Raw genomic sequence first — 20,250 nt, 5'->3', positions numbered from 1 at the left:
CTAGTTGTCTCATTTCTTGGCAACTAACTCAAGAGCTGATTGGTTGGAAAAAGACTAACACCCCAGACCAGGAATCCAAACTTCTGGGGGACCCAATTGATTGCAAAGATGGAAGGAGGACTGCAGCTCAGTTGCTCATCCCTACTCTAAAATGTGATCTACTTAGTTGTTTAGGAAATATGAGAAATTTATGTTGGAGATTTTTTAGCTCCAGATCACATGATGTACCTCTCAATGATTGGCTTTGTGTGCTTTTGGGAGTTTTTAAACACAAGCTGCACAGAAAGTGCATGAGTGAGAGTCAGAAACCCCATGGGGTGATTTTACAAAAATCCCCCAGGATGATATTTTCCTGCAATCCACCCCCACACCCACCCACCTCTCCCACCAATCAGCCTCTCCAACATCCTACCCCAATCCCCTATCCCCAATTTATAGAACAAAGGACTGCTATCTACAGGAGCTGTTTGGTCCCTCCCACCCTGCCCCTCTCCCACTCACCCCTAGATTTTTTTCTTTCTAAATAGTTCCTATAAGGACTTGGTTAAGTGAATAATTAGACTAAAATACTAATCTAACAACTTATATAATAGTCACTATTACCAGAATGGCTTTTATTCAGTGTAACATTTGTGGTGCTTATGCCCCAAGGCCTACCATTTGGAGATTTAAGGGTTGTCCAATTTGTTTTCAGCTGTGTGCAATGAAAAAGCAAGTGATGCATTTGAAAGAGGAATTGTTCAGATTTCAAAAAACATGTCCTATCTTGACACAATCAGAATATCTTCCTCAGAAGATTCAGAATCCCAAGAATAAATGGTTTACTGTGGGATCTGGTAGAACAAGACATGTGACTATAAGACACCCAATCTCCTGAACTGGACAGCATCTGAATACCCACCCTCACTTCCACAGAGAAGTCAGACATCCAAGATTCCCAGGAATAACTGGATTACAGTCGGCTCTGGCAGAATAAGGCCTGTGATGAAGAGACACCCACTCTCACAACTGTATCCTTACATAATGCTTTTTTCTGCTTTGGAAAATGAAGAAGCCCCAGCAATAGAACATGAAGTGATATCTGAAAGGGAAATAATCACCCAATGCACCCAGAAACTCTCTAACATGGTCAAATGACATAAAAGAAAGCTGCTTCTTCTGGGATACTCTTATTAGAGGAACTAATTTGGGAACTCAATTTGATGGGGACACAATGGTTAAATACATTCCAGGATGCTCAACTAATAGAAATGCAAACAAGGCATTTACAGAAGAAAATAAGAACGCTGATATCAATGTTATAATCCATCTGGAAACCATTGACCTCACTATAAATGGTGTCTACAAGGTACAGGAAGATTTCCAAAATCTAGGGGAGATGATTAGACCCTTGCCAAAATCTATTGCCTTTTCAGAAGTACTACCAGTTCATGGAAAGGGATAGGAATCGTTATACCATATAGATAATTTCAATGTGTAGCTCAAAACCTGATGTACAGAAAATGGTTTTGGCTAATTTGGAGGCTGGAGCCATGATTGGAGCAATATACAATTATATGGTAAGGTGCAGGAAAGAGGATGGTAAGTGAAAAATTCAGATCATGCGTTATCAGGCATTTAAACTAAGAAGTGGGGGTGGTAGGAGGTGGCCAGTGAAACTGGAATTTCACTCCCAAGCAATACAGGAAGTGGGAAGACAAAGTAACAAAACCAATCTGTTCAAAAAAACAGAAAAGGCGACTAAGAAGAGTACCTTTTTGTTAATTATTTCTGTATGTAAATTATTTTTCTTCGTGTTAACTATCTCTGTAAGTTATTTTTTTTCTCCCCAGACTCCTTTACACCCTCATAACTTCGATGTTTATTCTCCTAGTTTATGGGTATACGTTTTTGCTTATTATATCAGTTAATATGTTGTATTGTAAAGCGCCTTGCTGAGTTATTGTTATCTGTAAACCGAGGTGATGTGCCACACGTGCCGCGGTATATAAAAAATCTTTAAATAAATAAATAAATACCTGGAAAGCTATGACCCAAAATGCTCATAGTTTGAGCAATAAAATCCCAGACCTGCAGGCCTTAATGGTAGAGGCAGAATTGGACAGTGTTGCTGTTAAGGAGACATGGTTCACTGAGTCTCATGAATGGGATGCGGCCATCCCAAGCTATAACTTGTTAAGGAAGGATAGAGAGGGCAGAAAAGGGGGAGGTGTAGCTCTTTATGTCAAAAACAATATCCAAGCAACTGAACTGCATGGGACATGGGGTAAAGAAGAAGCATTATGGACCGTCCTAAAAAGAGAAGATGGTGCTTCCATTTTTACTGGTATGATCTACAGGCCTCCAACCCAAACGGATGAACTGGACAGAAACCCGATCGAGGACATCCAAACGTTAGGAAAGAAGGAAGAAGTGTTGCTCATTGGAGATTTTAATTTTTTGGATGTGGATTGGAGCATTCCTTCTGCAGAATCTACAAAAGGTAGAGAGACAGTGGATGCCCCTAAAGGGTCTCTGCTCAAACAAATGGTAATTTTTGTGATTTGGCTTGTCGTACAGCCTACCAACCACCAGATGTCCTCTGGCAGCAGCGCCTACCCTCTCTCCAGCTTTACTCTCAGTGACCTCATGACTCAGCAAATCCTTGCCTATTTAGCCCTACCTCAGACTACAGTATAGGCCTTGTCATTGAGTCTGATCAGGTTCTTGATTAGCACCTCGTCTCTTGTATAACTTGTAGCTCTCCGTAGCCTTCTTCCTTGTGGCTTTCCACAGCCTTTTCATCTTGTATACTTTGTGGTTCTCCATAGCCTTCTGCCTTGTGGCTTCCCTAAGCCTTCCTGTATTCAAGCTTGCCTTGTGGCTTCCCTAAGCCTTCCTGTCTCCAAGCTTACCTTGTGGCTTCCCAAAGATTTCCTGTCTCCAAGTCTTGCTCCCTGGCTCTTAAGCCTCCAGTCTCAAGCCTTGCTCCCTGGCTCCCAAGCCTCCTGTCTCAAGCTTTCCTCCCTGGCTTCCAAGCCTCCTGTCTCAAGCCTTGCTCCCTGGCTCCCAAACCTTCTGTCTCAAAGCCTTGCTACCTGGCTCCCAAGCCTCCTGTCTGAAGCTTGCCAGTATCAGTAACCTCTGTTTTGTTCCAGTGTTCCATCCCTGAGCTTGGTTCCTGCCTGAGCTCCAGACGTACCAGACATCAGCATCCAGCCCTGTAGCCTGCATACCAAGTCAGCTCTGGATTCTGTCTCCAGTCCTGTCTGAGATCAGCCTACAGCCATGAAGCCTGTCTCTTCAGTCCTGCTCCATCCATGTACCACATGAGGGGTGTAATTCCATCCAGGTACTCCAGGAGGGGAGCAGTCAAACCAAGGTACCCCAGGAGGGTTGAAATTTTGTCCAGGAGAAGTGGAATTTTGTCCAAGTACCCCAGAAGGGGGTGCAGCTCCAGCCAAGACCCACTGCCCCAGGAGGGGTATAGCTCCAGCCAAGACCCACTGCCCCAGGAGGGGCACAGCTCTAGCCAATCCAGCTGTCCCAGGAAGGGTGCAGCTCTAGCCAAGTCCAGCCATCCTAGGAGGGCTGCAGCTCTAGCCAAGTCCAGCTATCCCAGGAGGGGCACAATTCAGCTGCTCCAGGAAGAATGCAGCTCAAGCCCAGTTTCACCACCCCAGCAGAGGCACAGCTCTAGTCTAGATTTGATGCCACAGGAGGGTTGCAGCTCTAGCCCAGTTCCACTGACCCATGAAGGGCGCAGCTCCAGCCCAGCTCTGCCACCCCAGGAGGGACACAACTCTAGCCCAGTTCTATCACCACCCCAGGAGAGGCACAGCTCCATCCCAGTTCTGCCAGTACCGCAGGAGGGCACAGCCTAGACACACGCCTCAAGGATTCTAGTTCCCCTTCCCAATGGGACTCGGGGGGGGGGGAAGGGGAGCTTATGAGGGGGGTACTGTTGTGATTCTGCTTGTCATGTAACCTTACAACCACCAGAAGTCCTCCAGGAGCTGTGCCTACCCTCTCTGTAGCTTTATTCTCAGTGACCTCATAACTTGGCAATTCCCTGCCTATTTAGCTCTACCTCAGCCTACACTATGGGCCTTGTCATTGAGTCTGCTTGCTCCTTGTTTGGCCCCCTGATGTCTTGATTAAAATGTAGCTCTCCATAGCTTTCTGCTTTGTGGCTTTCCACAGCCTTCTTGTCTTGTATACCATGTGGCTCTCCATAGCCCTCTGCCTTGTGGCTTTCCTAAGCCGTCTTGTTTCTGTATTCCTTGTAGCTCTCCGTAACCTTCTGCCTTGTACTTCCTTAGCATTCCTGTATTCTAGCTTGCTTGCTTGGTGGCTTCCCTAAGCTTTTCTATTTCCAAGCTTGCCTTGTTGCTTCCCTAAGCTTTCCTGTTTTCAAGCCTTGCTCCCTGGCTCTCAACCCTTCTGTCTCAAGCTTTGCTCCCTGGCTCCCAAACCTCCTGACTCAAGCCTTGCTCCCTGGCTCCCAAGCCTCTTGTCTCAAGTTTGTTAGTATTAGTAAACTCTGTTTTGTTCCAGTGTTCCATCCCTGACCTTGGTTCCTGCATGAGCTCCAGACCCACCAGTCATCAGTCTCCAGCACTGTAGCCTGCATCCCAAGTCTGCTCTGACTTCTGTCTCCAGTCCTGTCTGAGATCAGCCTACAGTCCTGAAGCCTGCTTCTTCAGTCCTGTCTGACCTGTGCCTTCAGCCCTGCAGCTTGAATCCCCAGGCATGTTGAGCTTCCTCTGAGTTTGTTCCTCTCCACTCCGGATTCCAGTCCAGCTTAGCCTTAGGCCTCCTCCCTTGTTCAAGTCTTACCAGCCACCAGAACCCAAGGGTTCAACTTGCGGGGAAGGTGGCTGCTATAGGCTGAAGATCCCCTAGCCTAGTCTGCCCCTGGAGTCCTGGACTGTTCCCGTGGGGGTTCCCCAGTTGAGTCCTTGACCCTAACAGTAATGGAACCCACAAGGGAGGGTGTGCTCCTCGATCTAGGGCTAACTAATGGGGATATGTCTCTGATGTTCAGTGGGGGCTCACCTGAGCAGTAGTAATCATCAGACGGTATGGTTCAATATCGCAAATAGGATACAGAGAAGTCACACCAAGACACAAGTTTTGAATTTCACAAATACGGATTTTGTCAAAATGGGGATGTAACTGGAGGAAGAACTGGAAGATTAGAAGAACGTGGGCCAAATTAAAAGGAGCTACTACAAAAGCAACACATCTATATATAAGGAAGTAAAGAAGAGTAAGAGGAAAAAGAAACAGATATGGTTCTCTAAGGAACTGGCTGCAAAATTAAGGCAAAAAAGACAGCATTCAAGAAATATAAAGGATCTAAAAAAAAAGAAAAACAAGGAAGAATATCTGTTAAAAATGAGGAAGACAAAGAAAGAAATCAGGAAAGCAGAAGAAAGAATTGCCAAAGAGGTAAAGAGAGGAGACAAAACATTTTTCAGATATATCAGAGAAAGAAGGGAGGCCCGAAGGGGTATAGTGAAATTGAAAGGTGACAAGGAGCAAAGTGTGGAGAGAGATGAATAAACAGTGGAAATATTAAACAAATACTTCAGTTCGGTGTTCACTAAAGAAGATCCTGGAGAAGGACTGTTGCTGGTTGACAAGATGAAGATGGAGGTGGGGTAGATGAAACTCCGTTTACAGAAGAAAATGTATGGGAAGACCTAGGAAAACTAAAAGTGGACAAGGCCATGGAGGCCTAATGAGGTTCACACCAGGATACTGAGGGAGTTCAGAGATGTGCTGTTGGGTCTGCTGCATGACCTGTTCAATAGATTCCTGGAAACGGGAATTGTGCTGAGTGATTGGAAAAGATTGGTGGTCCAGCTCATAAGAGTGGGAGCAGATAGGAGGCTGGAAACTACTGGCCAGTTAGCCTCACCTCAATGGTGGGAAAATTAATGGAGATTCTGCTGAAGGAAATGATAGTGAACTATCTACAGTCAGGAGGATTGCTGGACCTGAGGCAGCATAGATTCACGAGGGAAATGTCTTGTCAGACAAATTTGATTGATTTTCTTGATTGGGTGACTAAATAATTGGATTGAGGAACAGCGCTCGATGTGATCTACTTGGATTTCAGCAAAGCTATTAATATGGTCCCAGATAGGAGGCTTGTGAATAAAATGAGAAGTTTGAGAGTGAGCATCATGGTGGTGAAGTGGATTACAAACTTGTTGACAGATAGAAGACATTGTGTAATGGTAAATGGTTCCTACTCTGCAGAGAGAACGATGTTAAGCAGAGTGTTGGAACTGGTTCTGTTCAATATCTTTGCGAGTGACTTTGCAGAGAGGATAAAAGGTAAAGTTTGTCTATTTGCAGATGATACTAAAATCTGCAACTGAGTAGACACGCCGGAAGGAGTAGAGAGAATGAGATGTGATTGAAGCTTGGTCAAAGATATGGCAGCAGGGATTCAATGCCAAAAAGTGCAGAGTCATGTATCTGGGGTGCGTTAATCCAAAAGAGCTATATGTGATGGGTAATGAAGGGCTGCTCTGCATGGAGTACGAGAGACCTTGGGGTGATAGTGTCTAGCAATCTGAAGACAGCGAAGCAATGTGACAAGGCGATGACCTCATCTTCTCTAAGTGCCCCTTTAACCCCTCGATCATCTAACGGTCCAACTGACTCCCTCACAGGCTTTCTGCTTCGGATATATTTTAAAAAGTTTTTACTGTGAGTGTTTGCCTCTACGGCCAACTTCTTTTCAAATTCTCTCTTAGCCTGTCTTATCAATGTCTTACATTTAACTTGCCAACGCTTATGCATTATCCTATTTTCTTCTGTTGGATCCTTCTTCCAATTTTTGAATGAAGATCTTTTGGCTAAAATAGTTTCTTTCACCTCCCCTTTTAACCATGCCGGTAATCGTTTTGCCTTCTTTCCACCTTTTTTAATATGTGGAATACATCTGGACTGTGCTTCTAGGATGGTATTTTTTAACAATGACCACGCCTCTTGCACACTTTTTACCTGTGTAGCTGCTCCTTTCAGTTTTTTTCTAACAATTTTTTTTTCATTTTATCAAAGTTTCCCTTTTGAAAGCCATGGATGTGCTTACTGTCCCCCTTCCAGTCATTAATCCAAATTTGATCATATTATGATCACTATTGCCAAGCGGCCCCACCACCATTACCTCTGTCACCAAATCCTGTGCTCCACTGAGAATTAGATCTAAAATTGCTCCCTGTCTTTTCGGTTCCTGAACCAATTGCTCCATAAAAATGTAATTTATTCAATCCAGGAACTTTAAAGGGCTAGCGGTGGGAGCAGCCCCATGGCTCCTCCTAGTGATGTCATTCTGGGTGTTTCTCTTCAGCCCTATAAAAAGGCTCAGCCTTCAGTTCTTCCTTGCCTTCGCAAGAAGTCAGTCATGGAGCTGGACTGCTATTGGATCCTCCATTCCAGCTCTTCATTCCAGGAGATTCCAAAGTCCTCCTCTGCTTCTTCAAGGCACTCTATTCTTCATGGGAATTCCCTTGTCTTCCTTTGTGGTTCCTTATCCTTCATCTTCATTCCATGCCCTGGTCTCTCATTGGATCTTGTGTTCCTGTCCACCGATGTCTCCGTCTGATGTCTTCGTCCACAGATATTTCTGTCTTCAGATGACCTTGCTTCCAGATGTCTCTGTTTCAGATGCCCCTGTCACCCTCTGAAGTGGTCCTCATCAGTAGATGTCCAGTTGTTCTGTCCTTTGGTGCCTTTGTGATGCTCTTGATTGAGTGCCCAGCAGGTCCGAAGTCCAGAAGGCCTGGCATTCAGATGTTCTGTCTTCCAGTGCCTGCTTGTTGTTCTTGATTGAGTGCCTTGGGGGTCCCATGTCCTGATGTCCTTGTCTTGGATACCCCAGATGAATCTGCCTTCGGTTGACTTCTTTGATGTCTCCAATATCCTAGTCTCCAGATGACCTCACCATCTAGTCTCCAGATGTTCCACCTTTCGGCATCCACTATTTATGGCTCCTTTCTTTGAAGCCTTGTCCTCCAATGTCTTGGCCTCCAGCTTTGCCTAGCCTCCAGCGGATAGTGCTGTCAGTGGCCAGGCCTCCTCTCCGGCTGTGTGAGTTAGCATGTTATCTGGATTCCATTCCATCCTGAGTTTTACCTTGCTGTCACTTTCCACTCATCAAGAGTCCTCGTCTTGCCTCAACCCTGCCTCAGCCTTGCCTCAACCTTGATGTAGCCATGCCTTAACCTTGATGTAGACATGCCTTAATCTTGACGTAGCCGTGCCTTAATCTTCACATAGCCGTGCCTCAGCCCTGCCTTCTTGCCTTATGTTTTGCCCACCCATGTCTCCAAGTACCCCTTTCCGACCATGTCTTCAAGTTTCATCTGATCATGTCTTCAACTGTCTTCACCCGACCATGACTTGAGTCTTTGTCTTGTTCCAGTACCATTGCCTGTCCTCGACCTCTGTCCATCCTGACACATTTGCCGTTCCCATACGGGAGGCCCGAAAGGGCTATCGAGTGGCCAGAGGGCTACCCCAGAGACCAGCATTGTGTTGTTGGGTCTCTTGTGATGCGTCAGGTTCGGTAGAGGTCAGAGTTTCTGGTCGTCAGTCTGTCCGCCTGTGCTTGGACATGTCTCACCTGCCTCAGTGCTTCTACGGAGCTCTCTGCAGTCACGCTGTGGTCCAAGGGCACACAGCTCTCCACAGAATCGGGACCGCTCCCTCAACAGGAGGTGAATATCCCCTTGTACAGGTCCCTTGGTGAGGCCTCACCTGGAGTGCTGTGTTCAGCTCTGGAGTCCATATCTCAAAACTGACAAGAGACAGGATTGGAGGCAGTCCAGAGTAGGGTGACAAAAATGGTGGGGAGGATCCATCAAATTGCTTAAGAGGAAAGGTTGAAGGACCTAAATATGTATATCCTGGAGGAGAAGAGGTGCAGGGAAGATATGATATAGACCTTCAGATACCTGAAAAGTCCTAATGATGCACAATCGACAATGTTTTCCATTGGAAAGAAATTAGTAGGACTAGGGGGTCATGTAATAAAAGTCCAAGGAGGACAACTCAGAACCAACATCAGGAAAAATGTATTCATGGAAAGGTTGGTGGATGCCTTGAATGCCCTTCCAGAGGAGGAGCAGAAGACAAAAACAGTGAAAGATTTCAAAGGGACATAGTATAAATGCTCTGGATCCCAAAAGGATAGAGGATGGAAATAAAAAAAAGAATGGGGATAACTTGCTGGTGTGGTGGTTACTACCCTTAGTCAATAAGTCTTCATACTATTGATGCAGCTCCATTATTGCTCTCTGCTTTAATGGCAGGGGGAAAAGAGGAAAAGGGGAATTAGTTTCAGACAACAACTAACAAGTATATTGAATGTTACAGTTTGGGAAAACAAGCAAGGGGGTAACTTGCTGATGAGGCTGTTACCACCCTTAACCAATAAGCCTGATAATTTTGCTGTAATTCCAACATTGCTTTTTGCTTCAATGGCAAGAGGTAATGGGGAATTGGACTCAGACAACAGCCAACAAGGGCTCTGACTTTGATGGTCTGGGAAACTAAGAATAAGGGTGTCCTGTATGGTGCAGCAGATACTGCCATAAGTTTGCTGGGCAGACTGGATGGACCATTTGGTCCTTTTCTGCTGTCATTTCTATGTTTCTATGTATCTATTCCCATTCCCTCCAATTCAACTGTCATGATTCTTCTCACGGCTAAGCCACGAGCAGCCTCTCACCTTCTTGCTGCTTGCTCCCCCGCTGTTTGCCTGCCTTCTCCGCATGGCTGGAGCCGCTCTCTTTTCCTCCTTTGCAGCCAGGAGGCTGCTGATGCCATTCCATGCAGCTGGGACTGCTGCCGTTGTGTGCTGCAGCGGGCCCGCTGCCGTCTCTTCTCCATCCTTGTGGCCAGGAGGCCGCCAATGCTGTCTCCACGCAGATGAAGCCGCTGTCTTCTTCTTCCTTGTTGCCAGGAGGTCGCTGACGCTGTCTCCACATGGCTGGAGCTGCCCCCAGTCTTCCTTCTTGCAGCAGGAAGCCACCTCCAATGCTGGGCCTGGTTTTGCGGCCCAGTGCCACTCCTGCTCTAACCTGCAGCAGGGACGCCGCTCTCCAGGGTCCTGCCTCCTACCTCCTTAGGCGTGAGGCCGTGCCTCTTCTCTAGATTTAAAGGGCCAGCAGTATGTAGTCCTTCTGGCTCCTCCTAGGGATATCATCCTGGGCATTCCTTTTCAGCCCTACAAAAGGGCTCAGCCTTCAGTTCTTTGTTGCCTTCGCAAGGAGTCAGTCTTGGATCTGGACTACTCCTAGATCTTCTGTTCCAGCTCTTCTGTCCTGGAGACTCCAATGTCCACCTCCACTTCTTCAAGGCACTCTGTTCTTCATGGGAATTCCTTTGTCTTCATCTGTGGTTCCTGATCCTTCGTCTGTATCTTTGTTCCATGTCCTAGTCTCTCATTGGATTCCATGTCCTAGACTTCAGATATCTTCGTCGTCCAACCTTCCTGATGTCCTCACCTTCAGATCTTCCTGAAGTCCTCGCCTTCTGATGTCCTGTCTTTCCTGAAGTTTGTTATTCAGTGGTTCTGCCTCTCTGTGCCTCCTCGATGCTCTTGGTTAAGTGACCTGGGGGTACGAAGTCCAGATGTTCCAGATGTCTTGTTCTCCAGTTCTCTCGACACTCTTGACTGATTGTCCTGGGGGTTGAAGTCCTGATGTCCTGATGTTATAGACGTCTTCATGACCAGATGTCTTCGTCTTCAGATTCTCTTGACATCCTCGTCTTCAGATCCTTCGCTTTCAAGTGTTCAGACCTTTTGGCTCCTTTTCAGGGAAGCCTTCTCGGATGTCCAATTCCAAATTTACCTCCTAGTGGGCCATCTTCTGTTCAACTTTGGGATGACCTTCTGGTGTGTCTTCCATGCCGGGTCTGAAGCCTTCACTTCTTCGGGTTGGCCTGCGTCGATCATGCCGAGTCACCGAAGCTCTGTCCAGGTCGGTTGCTGCTACGAGTCTTGGCTGGATTCCTATTCATGCTGAGTTTTAACTCTTCTGTCATTTTCCACTAATCAAGTGTCTTCATCAACGTTCCTGATGTTCTTCTCTTCAGCCTTGCCTTAGCAAGTACATTCGTCTGACCTCGTCTTCCAAGTATCGCCTGACTTTGTCTTCAAGTATTGTCATCTGACCTCTTCAGTCTTCAAGTCTCGTCCAAGTCTTCAAGTTCCTGTCTTGTTCCAGTGCCATTGCCTGTCCTCGACCTCTCTCCATCCTGACGCATTTGCCGTTCCCATACTGCAGGTCCGAAAGGGCTATCGAGTGGCCGGAGGGCTACCCCAGAGACCAGCATTGCATTGTTGGGTCTCTTCTGATGCATCAGGTTCAGTGGAGGTCAGAATCCCTGGTCTTCAGCCTATCCGCCTGGGCTTTGACATGTCTTACCTGCCTCAGCACTTCTACAGAGCTCTCTGCAGTCGTGCTGTGGTCCAAGGGCACACAACTATCCCTGGAATCAGGATCGCTCCCCAGCACTCCTGCAACATCAACTTTCCCCTCAAAAATTCCCCTTATCTTCTCTAGAAGTTTGCTGCTGGTACCATCCCCATAACAACTGTTGTGGTACCCCGTGGCTCTAAGCGAGTTTGGACTAATTCTGGACTCTCAGCTAATTCTGTACTGATACACTTGATCTTCCAGTCCTTTACACCACTACTGAATTCTTGTTTAGTTTCTTGTAATTTTAATTTATTAGTTATAGTTTTAATGTTATTAACTGTGTTTCATTCTATAATTAATTTGGATTGTAAAGCTTGTTGCTAATGTTCTTTGTAAACCGAGGTGATGTTTGTTAACGAGCCGCGGTATATAAAAATCCTTAAATAAATAAAATAAATAAAACTATGTGATGCCCAAACTTCCATATCATTCTTACAGTCTCTCAGGAATAGAGTAGGGGCTTAAGCACAGTGCAGCCACAACTCACTGAGCCATTAGGAAACAGAACAACTATTCCAGAGGCAGAACTGCCAGAAAGCCTTTGGAGAGAGTGGTGGTGTTGGGGGGGGGGGGGGGGCAGGATAACGTGTACTGAGGAAAGAGTGTCAGGGAGCTGCACTTACAGACCAATGCAATACTGTGCATTGCCTGTAGCACATGGCTTGACACACATCCATAGCCACCGATGCAAAATGGAGGTTAGCACATCCAAAACACACGTCCAATAGAGCACTAGCTAATAGGGATGTGCAATTGTTGTTTGATGATTAGGAAATTCATACGATATTCCCTAAATTGTCATAGATCAGGAAACCGATAAAACGATTGCATTTTCCCCAAATTTTCATAAAAAAATCATTTTTCGGCTTAGTGCACGCTAACTCCCATTAGCGTGCACTAACAAAAAAAACGTTAGTTTTTGTTGCTTTTTGTTAATGCGCTAACGGGAGTTAGTGCGCGCTAACCCTGTTAGCGCGCACTAAGCCGAAAAACGATTTTTCACGAAAAAAATGCCGATCCGCGGGAATACGAGATTTTCCATCAGCCACACGAACCCGAAAGCGGAAATGATCGGGCACCTGATGCATATCTCAACTAGCTAATAGTGCTTATCACATTTAAATTCATGTCGATGAGGCTAATGCAAAAAAAAAGCGCATCTGGCACGAATATTTTTACTCTCCAAAATTAATGCCTGCTCTAAAGGAGCTCTTGAGGAGCCCAAAAGGTGTACAGAAAAGCAGAAAATACTGTTTTTCTGTACTTCCTCTGACTTAATATTGTGAAAAAGTAGAATTGTCCAAAAAAAAAAAAAAAAAGTGTGCCGGCAGTCAGGTTAGGATAAGGGATGCTCAATTAACAAGTGACCATTTTCCTAACCCGCTGACAGCCACCTCTCCTGGGCACCCACTGCTGAGTAGGTGCTATAGGTGCACATTTTCACCTAGTTCCTCCTTTTTACTATGGCAGCACATTTGCATATTGCATCGGTACCTGGCACGAATTAGCAGAGCCGGAGCTCAATCATGAGCACTCATTTTCCATGCACCGATATTGCAACAGCCTGATCGAGTTGATTGGAGCTGCTGCTGGCTTCTGGGCCTTACAATAAAGAGCACTGACACAAGGTTTAGAAAGATTTATGGAAGATACAAAGGGAAGTTTTCAAAAGCCATTTTCCCATGTAAATGGCTATTTTTCCAGGTAAAAGAACTGTCTGAAAATTTCCCACCCTGTATGCAGGTAAAAGTGCATGCAGGGATCAACAGCATGCCTACTTTTACCCTCAGCAAGAGTAGGTGGAATTAGAGGCAGGGTTGGGTTGGAGGAGGCAATAACCCACAGTTTGCACTTTTAAAACTATGCATGCTTGTTTTTAAGGGAAAACTTATGCACAGGTAATTTTCAAAAAGAGAGTACTCACTTTCCGTTTGAGAACAGTTGCAATATCATGGGCAAAAAAAATCCAGACTTTGCAACAATCCACATAATGTTGAAAAGTGCTCACATATTTATTAGCCTATTATTGACCAAACAACAGTAACACTCTGGGTTGATTGAATTCCTAAAGAGTGACTGCTAGAAATAGGAAGCTTATGACAGGGAATGGGCAACTCTATACTGCTGTTCCTTATACACTTCTACTGTTGAGACAGGATACTGATCTAGATGGAACTTGGCTTGACATAGTTTTGACATTTTGTTATTTTCTAATACTTAATTTTTCCCACCACAGTATGTAGCACCATTATCAAATCACCAGCTGGTCAATTCATTTTCTTTATCTATTATGCAGCCGGCACTTTTGTTTGAATTTTCCCAAGGTACATATTGACACATGAAACTCAAGCTATGATGCACTTTTTAAACTGGTTTGTAAAATTATACATATGGCAGCCTACTAGTTGCGGATGTGGGATGTGGTAGTTAGATAATATCTGATTCTCTATTTCTACTCTGATTAAATGCTCGCAAAACTATAACTATGTTCTCTCTGCATGATCTAATCTTATGATCAATAACAAGCAATGTATTCAACATTTTAAATCATGATTTGATAGACTACTACATCGTGGATGCCAACATTTAATTTTATATGTGAAGATGATCATATAAAAGCATCTGAAGGAGAAGGAATAACAATATATAAATATATGACAGGTGCAGAATTGCACTTTGCAATGAATAGGATATGGACTCAGAAGCACTAACCGTAATCCCTACTATTGCATTCTCTTCATTTTTATCCACTTGCTCCATGTCTTATACACCTATACCTTTCTGGCAATGTACTTTCCGGTCAATTTTAAAAGCCTTATGCATGCCAAATCAATGTGACTCGGCCTGGCACATGCCATGCAAATTTTAAAACTAGTATGGTACGCACATAAAAAGTGTTCTCATCAAAGGGAAGAGGTGTGGGCATGGCTGAGTGAAGCATAGGCAGGACATGGGCGAGCCGGGTCTGTAATTATACTTCTGCTATGGATGGCGTGTAAGCCATGTAACAAACAAAAAACACTAGTTAGCAGGGTTTTAAGGGTTGGGGTAATAGGATGAAAGGGAGGCAAGTTAGCTAATGGGTTTAGGAAGTCCTCTCCTATACTGAGGTGAACTGGGAGCAAACTGGGTAAAAGGCCAATTGCGTCGCTGTATGTACCTACTAAAATTGCCCCAATTTACGTGCTCAAGGCAGCATTCGTGAGTACTTGCAAGTATCCATATAAAATTGTGCGCACATGTACGCGTGGATAGTTGATTTTATTACTTGTGCGCATAAATGCGCATATGTTATAAAATAAGCACATCCATGTGTGTGCACCGGCAAATGTTTGCAGTATGAACATCTGCCTGAAACAAAGTCCTAATTGTTTCTGCTTCTAATCCATATTCTTTCATTTAAGATTGAGTCTGTACTGCTGGTATTCAGCTTTATGCTATGACTTCTGAAATTGTACCAGCAGAACCTTTAAAAATTGAATCGTATCTATGATAAATCTAAAAAGAAAATTAAACTGCTGCCATTCATAAGCATGTTCAGGACTTACAAGTGAACAAGTTGGCTGTATATATTGATTGTCCAACGTGAAGTACACTCAAACGTTAGAACAAACACGTGGGAGGAAATAATACACCATGAGTGTATTTTCAAAATGTTACACAATTAAAAATGTGCATTTGCGTGTGTAAGTAGACTCTACTCACGTATTCCATATTTTATAAAAGTCAAAACTATGTTGTGTATTTTCATTTTCACGTGCACATACAAATGCATAAAAGAAGGGGAGATCTAAGGGTGTTCCAGGGCAGGGCCAACATTTACGCACATAAGTAGCTTTTTTAAAAGACAATTACGCATGTAGATTTGCCAAGTTGCTTGCATAATTTTATACCTGCTAATTATCTGGCGTGATATAAAACGTGTTTATTGTGAGGTACTAACTGGATGGGAGGACTGGGTTAAATGGGGGGAGTTCAGGTTGAAGAACCAGGATGGTTTCAATGACCTGGAGAAGGAGTGTGTGAACTGGTGGACTAGTTGGTAAAACTGGGAATATCCTTGACATTCACATGTTTAAAATACACTGATTTATGCAAATAAGCCCTGCTTTATTTTTATACGTAAAATCTATGCACAAGCCCACATATGCTCATATGTTGAGGGATAGAAATATGCATATTTTATAAAACACGCATATACATAAGCGTGGGTTTTAAAAAAACTAGTAGAGATTGGCTTACGGAATTATAAATGCATATAAACCAGTACATACAAATTTATCATCCCTTTCTCTGATGTATAAATGAGCTGAGCAAAATTTAGAATTTCTGCATATAGATATGTAGAAATAAGGGTCAACAAGAGCTGCAGGTAATAAAATTTTATTGGAATAACAAGACATGTTTGACTAATTGTCCAAAGCTATGCTCCAGTGATGTGCACAGATTCAATTTCCATTTTAATTTGTTTCATTTGTTTTTGGTCTAGATTGTGTTTAAGGAATGTGGGGAGGCTTTTTTATTTACATTCATTTTTGTTCACTATAGAAAATACTGTGTGCTATTTACAAATAGTGCACGTTATTTTCCAAAATGAATAAAAATACAGTTTTGGGGGGTTTTGGTGTCATTTTTAAATTGATCAAAAGGAAAATGGCCATTTTTGGTCCAGATTTCCATTTTTGTTTAAATTAATGTTTATCCCTAATGTGTTTCCTTCATCAGGTCCAACCTCAAAAGCTAATCAATAACATTAAATTAAGCCAATAAAAGAATATTATCCATAGTTTATTTGTTGACCCTTAGTTCTAAGTGCTCAAGTGGATTTACACAGCTACCATTTTACATTGCACATAACTGTCCTATGAAAAGTCAGAGCCCTGAAAAAAAGAACATTACATTTTTTTCTTGAACAGTTAGGGGTAGACTTTAAAAGGTGTATGCGCGCACACATGGACGCACCAATTTTATAACATCCACATGCATGTTATAAAATCCCATGGCTGTGCGTACATGCCCGCCGGATTTTGTAATCCACGTGCATATGTGGGCAGTGTGCGCCAAGTAGGGGGACATGCAATTTCCGTGCGGCTTTGCATCCCAGCCTTCCCCAGTTCCCTCCCAATCCGCTCCAATTAAGGAGCAGATTGGGAGGGAACTTCCCTATTCCCCCTACCTAACTCCCTTCCCTTTCCCACCCCCTAAACCCTACCTTTTCCTTTTTTCTTCTTTATTTCGCAACTTACATCAGCTCCTGAGGCATACCAGTCTTTACGCATGTGGCCAGGCAGTTTGATAAAGTCTCCCGGCATGCACAAGGCCTGGTCACACGCATAAAGGCAGGATTTTACACACGCAGGCATTTAAAGCTACCCATTTTTGTACTTACTTATGATCAATTGTAATGGTAAAACACTCATTGCTTTCTCATGACTAGTTTTAATGAATCTTTTCAAGTTATACTAGATTCAAGTGAAAATACCAAAGCCAATGTCTTTCTTTTTCTATTTATTACTCACTTGTGTGATTTTCTCCAGTTGGTTCCAGTAGGTCCTGCTCCACAGTCATATGCCTGGATGATAAATGTATACTCTTTCTGCTGTTCACAGTCAATCGGATGTTTTGCTTGCAGACGACCTTCTCCAGATGTCTTGTTTAGCACCACAGCTTCAAAGGGCATATCCTGGCCACGAATTTTGAAAGCACAGATCTCTCCTATAAAACATGAGTAAACATTTTTTTAAATTAAAAAAAAAACAAAACAAAAACAAATCCAGAGCTCTGCAGTTTTGAAGTTGTTGGATTTGGTTGAATGGCATATTTTTCAGGTTCAAAGAAAAATTCCAATATAATGATATGAAATACTATACACCAGAAAAGCATCATTATAACATATTCTCTACTTGTGGCCTTTCCGTTCTCCCTCATAAGATAGTTATGCTAATGTGTTCAATCAAGAATACCTCTGTTTACATATTTTATTTTACAGTTCTTATATTCAGTTTGCAATGGCACAAATCCTATTAAGCAGTTTACAATGAAACATTAAAAAATAAAGAAAGTAATACAAAACAGACAACATAAAAATACAGAACCAATAAAAATAAAATAGTAATATAAACAAACAATAGTCAAAATATTTTTCTTCTTCTATTAAAAACATTATTAATCAGCAAAGCCTCTTAAAAATAAAATACCTTAAGTTATTTCCTGAAAAGCTTACAATCAAAATGTCACAAATAAAATCAAGAAGGGCATTTCACAATACAAATTCAACAGAACTTCTTATTTTAATGCTTTCTTTTTATTAATACATTGATCTATAGTATAAATTCAAAGCAGATTGTATTCAGGTTCCTACAGTACCTGAAAGGCAGAATATACATCAGAATAAACAATAAATAATAATGCTGGGTTATTTTGTTGTATCAGCTTTTCAAAAATCTCTATTTCTTATCATACTACGCATACCTCTTTGCAGATGCAGAACAAGCTATGACTGGATCAAAGTGCCCAAAGATAGACTGGAAAGAATAGGTCAAATAATAATCCCAATCCAAGGGGTGAAAGGATAAATGAAGTTAAGCAGAAAAAATGGTTTCCCTAGAGAAGAACCCAAGATGAAGGAGAGTCTGGGTATTCTACCCCCTCAGCAGATGAACTACACCTCATTTTAGGGTGGGGAAGGTGATGGAAAGATAAAGAAAATGAACAGCTACAAGGAAGGGGGGCGTAGAACCCCTCCTTCCTACAGAAAGTGAATACTGGAATGTCCAAGCCCAGGACCTCAGCTCAGCTTTGAAGAGAACAGAAATATGTACTGGCAGGTGGTAATTCTTTTGCTTGTATTGAGTAGTTCTTTTTCTGGCTAACATGCTGGGTCAGTAACTTCCAAACCGGGGTACGGGCACACATTGGCAAGCATGTGTCACTCTGCACACAGGGACAACACTATTTTATAACTTGTGAGTGTATATGAATGCACATTATATAATAGCCTGGCCATGCACACATGTGCCAAATTTTAAGTGGGCGTGCACATGGACGCACAAAGCCAACGTCTACCACACAAGTCAGGGGATTTTAAAAGGGGCACGGATCCACGCCATTCCCAGTTTACCAGTTCATCTACCAGACTGCCTAGTTAATAGCTAGGCCCTCCAATCCCTCCTGGTTTGATAGCCTACACTCCCCCCCCCCCCTCCCCGAGTTGCCCCCAACCATTTAAATCCCTCAGAAATGGCTCAATCCTTTTATGAGTTACACATCATCCATAGCAGAAATAAAGTTATATGGCAGGGGACCTCAGCACTCGCCAGAGTACATAGGTATTTAAGTGCACATCTCTTGACCAGGCCCTAAAATGCCCATGACCCATCCAGACCTTGCCCACGGTCCTTTGTGGAAATTTTTGAGATGTGCATGTCTCGGCATTTATGCGTGTAGTTGGGTGCATTTTAAAATGCTGTTTGCACACGCAAGCCTGACTTATTCATGCATCCCTCAATTAATGTGCACGCCAGGCTTTTAAAACTTACCTTTTAGCTCTGCTCTGATAGGCAAAGGCAAATTAATGAATGTGTAGTAAGTCCTCAGACAGTGATAGGAACCATATTTGTTTGTTTTAGTTAATTTATAACCTGCATTTCCTTGGACTGGGAGAATATGTCAACATTAAAGATATCAACCCCTCTCCCCAGAAGTCATACAATATTGCCTGGTATGCATATCATATTATCAGAAAATAAAGCTAGATATGATAATCTTTGATGATCTCAGGGTAGTTAGTTAAAAAAGCTAACAGTATACATGAGTGCAATAAGAGACATCACTAGTAGAAAGACAGAAGTAATATTTCCTCTCTATAGATCTCCAGTGAGACCTCACTTTGAAACTGTGTTGAGTTCTGGAGACCACATTTAGAAAAGGACATTGATAAGGTAGAGAGAATTCAAAGAAAGACCAAGAAGATATTGCTTGCTCAGAGACTTAAGACGCTCAAGATGTATACTCTAGAAGAAAAAGGAAAAGGAGAAACAGATCTGTGATTTTATTTTGTTTTATGATATTATGTGTTTTTTTTCTTTTTTCTTTTTTTTTTAATTTGTTATACCTTGCCTTGAGGTCCCTTAGGAAAAGCAAATGATAAATAAAGTGATTAGTTGATACAGAACATTCCAATATCTAGCAGGCTTCAAAAAGGTACTCATGGTGGCATTTTGCTCAAAATGAAAAACTCAAGGGCAAAGCTCACAGGAATGTGAGAAAATACTTTTTTTCTTAGATGGTGGTAGACATCTGGAACAGACTTTCAGCAGAGGTTATAGGTGTCAAATAAGTGGAAGAATTCAAGCATGCATGAAATATATACAAAGGTACCTTAGTATAATATGAAGGGATAAGATCACAGCTCAAGTAAGACTTATAACAGCAGAGTAGGCAGATAAAAATGGACATACTAAGGGTCCTAAGTGATACTTTTCTGCTAATATGATCTATATTTTTATACTATAAATATTATGAACCCTAACTTGAAAGAACTAAATCCCCTTTTAGCCGGGGTTGAAGTTTAACTAGTATGGGTCAATAATATGTGAGGATTGGGTAGGGTCACGGCTGATACACAGAATATCACTAATCACTCTGTTTAGCTTTTGAGACCTAAATTCAATCTGGCAGAATAGGTACAGCTAAAGAAAAGGGTAATAGACTTTTATGAAGATCCCAGAATAGTAATCTGAAACTCGTATAGAAAACCTGAAGT

General features: G+C 42.9%; 1 protein-coding gene across 3 annotated transcripts in view; it reads right to left on the bottom strand.

Moving 5' to 3' along the window:
• CLSTN2 (calsyntenin 2) overlaps positions 1 to 20,250 on the bottom strand; it is a 1,635,505-nt gene that overhangs the window by 570,167 nt on the left and 1,045,088 nt on the right. For all 3 annotated transcript variants that reach the window (XM_029615596.1, XM_029615595.1, XM_029615597.1), the window contains one exon: positions 17,006 to 17,201. In XM_029615596.1, coding sequence (XP_029471456.1) covers positions 17,006 to 17,201 — 196 coding nt within the window. The remainder of the gene's footprint in view (positions 1 to 17,005; positions 17,202 to 20,250) is intronic.

Source organism: Rhinatrema bivittatum, chromosome 9 (assembly GCF_901001135.1).
Source record: "Rhinatrema bivittatum chromosome 9, aRhiBiv1.1, whole genome shotgun sequence".
Taxonomy (NCBI): Eukaryota; Metazoa; Chordata; class Amphibia; order Gymnophiona; family Rhinatrematidae; genus Rhinatrema; species Rhinatrema bivittatum.
The sequence above is the reverse complement of the archived record's forward strand: the minus strand, read 5'-3'. Positions and strand labels throughout refer to the sequence as shown.